Genomic DNA, 4,683 nt, shown 5'->3' with positions numbered 1-4,683 from the left:
TGTGTCCGCAGCCTGCTCCGCCTCCGGCCTTGCTGCCGGCCGGCCCCGCCCGGGCTCGGCGACGCGGGCAGGAGGCTCCCGGCATCCATCCAGGAGACTCGGCCAAGCCTCGGGCTTCACTTGTTGCTGCCCCGCGCTGCTGCAGGGCCGAGGCTTGTCCGCTGCGCCGGGGTCCGCGGCCAGCGCAGCCCGCGCTCTGGGTCGGCCCCCCGGTCCCTGCTGTCAGGCCGGAGCAGAGAGCGGGTGCTGACGGGGAGGGCGACCCGGGTCTGATGTCCCGCTGTGCCTCTCCCACTTGTAGCCTCCAGGATTTGCGGTCGAGGCAGCTCTGATTCACAGCCGCCAGCCCCCGCTCCCGCGCTCGGTAGCGACTGACTGCTGCCCCTTCCCTCCAAGGACCCGTTGTCCCCTGGCCCTGGGCAGGGTGCTCCACCCTGCCAGAGAGCGAGCTTCCTTCTGTTCATTTTAAACTGACTACCGACTCGTTTTAGTTTGTGACAAATGATTCATACCTTCCGATATGAGAAGACGCCTGGGGTTAATATTTCCTGTAGCATAACGAGTCCGAGCGCTCTGATCTGCGCTAGCCAGGCAGGCTAACAGGAGAGACTGGCGGGTTAGCAGGAACGCCGGTTTTCAGAGACGCGGGGGGATGGCTCAAAACAGCAGGATGCACGGGAATTTTGGAAGGAGCCCCCAAAATCCATGTTTGCTTGTTCCTGTTGCATGCCGGCCAGGACATACCTTCAGTGGAAAGTTGCAGCAAGTTAGAAGGATGATGTTGAAAAGCTGATGCTGATCACGACTAGCTTGTATGACGTTGAACGTGTCTTGTTCTTTGTCTTTGCATCAGAAGACTTGTGAAAGCTTGATTAACGTGGTGTTAACACAGCTTCCTCAAGTCATGTTACTTCAAGCGGGAAGGTTCTTGAGGACACAAGGCCCTTGACATCAAACCTGTTTGGGCTGAAACTGACTCTGGATACTTTAAAACTTCTGAGGCAGCATAAGGAAGTGAGGTTGAAACTGTTTCATCATCACCCTTGACAGTAGAAAGCTGTTATAATTTCTCCTGTGGGGGAGGGGCAGACATCCTTGCAGTTTATTTTATGGCTGCACGGTATTTTAACTCAACAATCTGAGGCTTTCTTATAGGGATTTTTTTTCTGTTTTACTTGGCACTGTTGTTGTGAGCTCATAATGCAGAAGGCCAAGAAGTGTAATTTCCAAGAGTTGATTTTAAATGCAAAATCATTATTTGAATAAACAGTAATACATTGGGTATGTCACCGACAAGATCTGCATCTGTAGAGAAGGCTTAGAGATCTTTTCCTGTGGAGCTTTGTTGCCTATGTTTACACTACGGTCTTGATTAGTATTTCCTCTGGCATGACCTGCTGCATTTGCCTGATGAATACTCTCGCTGTTTGGGTGCATTCTTTGACACGTAGAGGGTTTCCAAAGTCACAACATCGGTAAAAAGAATATTTTGAACATACCACAATAAGAGATGAAAATCTGTGGTTCCCCTGCTCTGCTGGAACTCAGACAGAGGCCCTGACCAGGGATTTCACCAACCAGAAAAATGGATAGGTGTGAGGAAGGTGCAGAATTGTCAGTGAAGAGGCAGTGTCAGGTTAAACCACACCTTAGTTTTACTTCTTGCTAAATGGACTTCTTTAGAAACACTTATTTTCCCGTCAGCTAGTTGCTTCTCAGCCTCATTTTTTTTAAAGTGCCCCAGTACAGCACAGAGAGCTGGCAAAAGAACTAGTGCATAGAAGGATATACCCATCTGGGCTTATTTACTTATGCTCTTAATATTAATGCATTGTTTTTGCTACAGTTGACTACATCCAGTTGAAAGTGCCAGTTATTCAGCAGCTGTACCACTGGGACTGTGGGCTAGCCTGCTCCAGGATGGTGTTGCAGTAAGTAATTGTTCTGGGTTGAAGGGGTGGGTTTGGGCACAGGGTGGGGAAAGTATTACTTATACTGCCAGACACTTCCATATATCAGGACTTAATGCTAAGGGCAGAAGTTGGTAGAGGTAGCTGGCTGTGACCTAGCCTCCCAGCTCCATCCAAGCATATTCTTCCCATACCCTTCCAAGAATTATGGCTGCCTGACTAGGCACAGCACCAGCTCTCTAGCAAGAGGAAAAGAAAAACAAAGCTGAAAGATTTAAGTAACTAACCATGTGTTCTGATAGATGCAAAATAGTTGATTAAGAACTCTGCCGATCAGCATGTTTAACCTGCTAGAATGTTTTCCCTGCAGAGTAGCATGGTTTACTTTACATGATTATATCCATCCTCCTTGCTGGGGCAGTTACTTGGCACAGCAGTTCACTTAGTGTCCTTTCTGTACTTTTTCAAATAACTAGGAGTTCTAGCCCATATTAATAGATGTTAGTATCTTGCCATTCTCCAGTAGGGTATCTGCTCTGCCAGGTAAACATTTAACATTCCAGAGATTGCTTGAGTTTCAAGACTATGCTCTGTGTTGCATTTGTCTTTCCTTCCACAGAGGAACATGAGCTTAGGTGCAGGAGAGTGAAATACCTATTTAGATGTCCACTTAGTAGCTATGAAGCAGAAGATTTTCATTTCTCTCCATCCCTTCTGCCAAGACGTTAGTCCGTGTGCTGGTAATTTCCCATCTTGACTACTGTAACCTCTGCCTCTCCTTCCCCTTTCACCTCTTTTCCTCTCCTCCCCATTTACAACTCAGCTTCTAAAATTTTATCTTCTTACCCTGCTAATGTGACCTTGTTTCCTCCCCTCCCTGAATGCCTCCAGCTTCTCCTTTTTTCTGTACAAGTTCAGTTGTTTCTCATTTACAAAGCTTTCTAGATCTGCCCCTGAATAAATCCCTGGTCTCTTGCACCCTTTTCCACTTCACTTAGAATGCCACCCAACTGGTTCCTTTCTCTCCCTTGTGACCTTCTTCATACAAGCCTCAATGCCTGAGATACATAAATATTTACAAAGTTTCTTTCCTCTTCCTCCAAAAAAATTATTTTGAAATCCAACTATTTCTTGAAGCAACCCAGCTCTAGTTCCCACCCCTGTTGTGCTTGCTTTATATTGTATGTGTGTTCTTGGACTGTAAACTCTTCAGGATAAGACATTATTTGTTTAGTAGAGTTTACTGTGCAGTATTCTGTACACCTTTAGCACTGTACAATCAAGACAGTAATAAATTTCAAAGAGAAAGTCACGTGTAATAAAACCAACGAAGTCCTCCCTGCCTTCCCTTTTCCCTCCTTTGAAATTTGTGATGCATTTGTGCATTATATTGTGATCATTTCTCAACCAAACCCTATTGTTTCAGGTTTTCCTTTCTGTGATGCTAAGAGGCTTGAACTGAAACAGACACATTTTGCTAATACCTGCTTCCCCTTCCTCCCAATATCTCAGGTACATGAATCATTTGGATGACGATGAGTTTCAGAAGGCCATCCGGGAACTTCGATTAACAAAGAGCATCTGGACCATTGATCTGGCCTACCTAATGCGGCACTTTGGCGTGAAGCATCGGTTCTGCACACAGACGCTTGGAGTGGACAAGGGCTATAAAAACCAGGTTGGCATCCTCATTCACTGGGAAGGAGCAGGTGCTTTTAATAACAGTCCATCAGAGTCATGCTGGTGGAGACGTGCTGTGTTGTTGTTAGTTCCCACAGTTCTGTAAAAACAGTTTGTCTACTGTCACACGGTCCATGAAACCATTTCAGAGCTGAGGCTAGGGCAGTCCCAGAACTTCTTCATCTTCGATTCCAAAATATGCTTGTGAAAAAAAATAGTATGAATTTAGTGTTCATGAAAGGTTCCAGCCTATCTGACAGCCTTGGAGACTGAAGCCCTCTATTTATCCACAGAACAGGTACAGCCTGGGCAGCGGCAGTGCTAGCCTCCACAATTCCTAGCCCCCACACCTCTTTCCCCACCAACGTGCCTCAACCCTGACCTGGAGGAACCACCTCTAGAGGTGAGAGGGGAATTCAGTCTCCATGTCCATGCAATCCTTGGTGTTTGTTGAGACTGCCAACAAGGGGGCTTAAATAGTGCCAAGAGTTGTGATGGCTTTTCTGATGTAGACTTGCCTGCCCAGTAGGAACCAGTGTGAGACTACCAGACTCATCTCACATAGGCAGCTGAATAGCCATCAGATGGAAATTACATCTTACTTACCTGGCCTGAATTTGAACTGATGACCTAAAGCAGATTCTCACCCAGGGATGTAAAGAAGGAACATTTCTTATCAAGTTTAGCAATCTTGTGCCCCAGGCAGTCCCATGCTAACAGGGTCTTTTAAACTGTAGATTAACTGAGGATGAATTTAATTCTGGCAAATGTTCATCAAGTCTCTTCTTTCCTCAGTCATTCTACAGGAAGCACTTTGACACGGAAGAGAACCGGGTGAACCAGCTGTTTGCACAAGCCAAAGCCTGCAAGGTGCTGGTGGAGAAATGGTAAGCATGTTGGTTCATCTGTTTTTCCCTGGGAGGTCCGATTCTCTTCTCACTGGTGTGACTATGATCAGTTACTTTTGACTTATACTGGTGCGAATCAGATTAAAATCAGGCCCTACCTGTCTTCTGCTCTTTCCTTTGAGATGGAGGCAGAGGACATGATGAGATGATTCGGAAGAGGAGGAGAAAAATGTAGGGCCATGAAA

The 4,683-nt window shown here is 46.4% G+C and overlaps 1 protein-coding gene across 3 annotated transcripts in view; it reads left to right on the top strand.

The window, feature by feature from the left end:
- Nucleotides 1-1,846: 1,846 nt before the first annotated feature.
- Nucleotides 1,847-4,683, top strand: part of GUCD1 (guanylyl cyclase domain containing 1) — a 7,538-nt gene continuing 4,701 nt past the window's right edge. For 2 of the 3 annotated variants that reach the window (XM_025199342.1, XM_014518142.2), the window contains exons 1-3: nucleotides 1,847-1,931; nucleotides 3,423-3,588; nucleotides 4,386-4,477. In XM_025199342.1, coding sequence (XP_025055127.1) covers nucleotides 1,921-1,931; nucleotides 3,423-3,588; nucleotides 4,386-4,477 — 269 coding nt within the window. In that variant the 5' untranslated portion in view covers nucleotides 1,847-1,920. Of the gene's footprint in view, nucleotides 1,932-2,529; nucleotides 2,651-3,422; nucleotides 3,589-4,385; nucleotides 4,478-4,683 lie in introns of all 3 variants that reach the window. The other variant, XM_025199341.1, reaches the window with a different exon arrangement.

The sequence above is a fragment of the Alligator sinensis genome, unplaced genomic scaffold (genome assembly GCF_000455745.1).
Source record: "Alligator sinensis unplaced genomic scaffold, ASM45574v1 scaffold505_1, whole genome shotgun sequence".
NCBI classification, from domain to species: Eukaryota; Metazoa; Chordata; order Crocodylia; family Alligatoridae; genus Alligator; species Alligator sinensis.
This window is presented reverse-complemented; position numbering and strand designations above follow the sequence as displayed.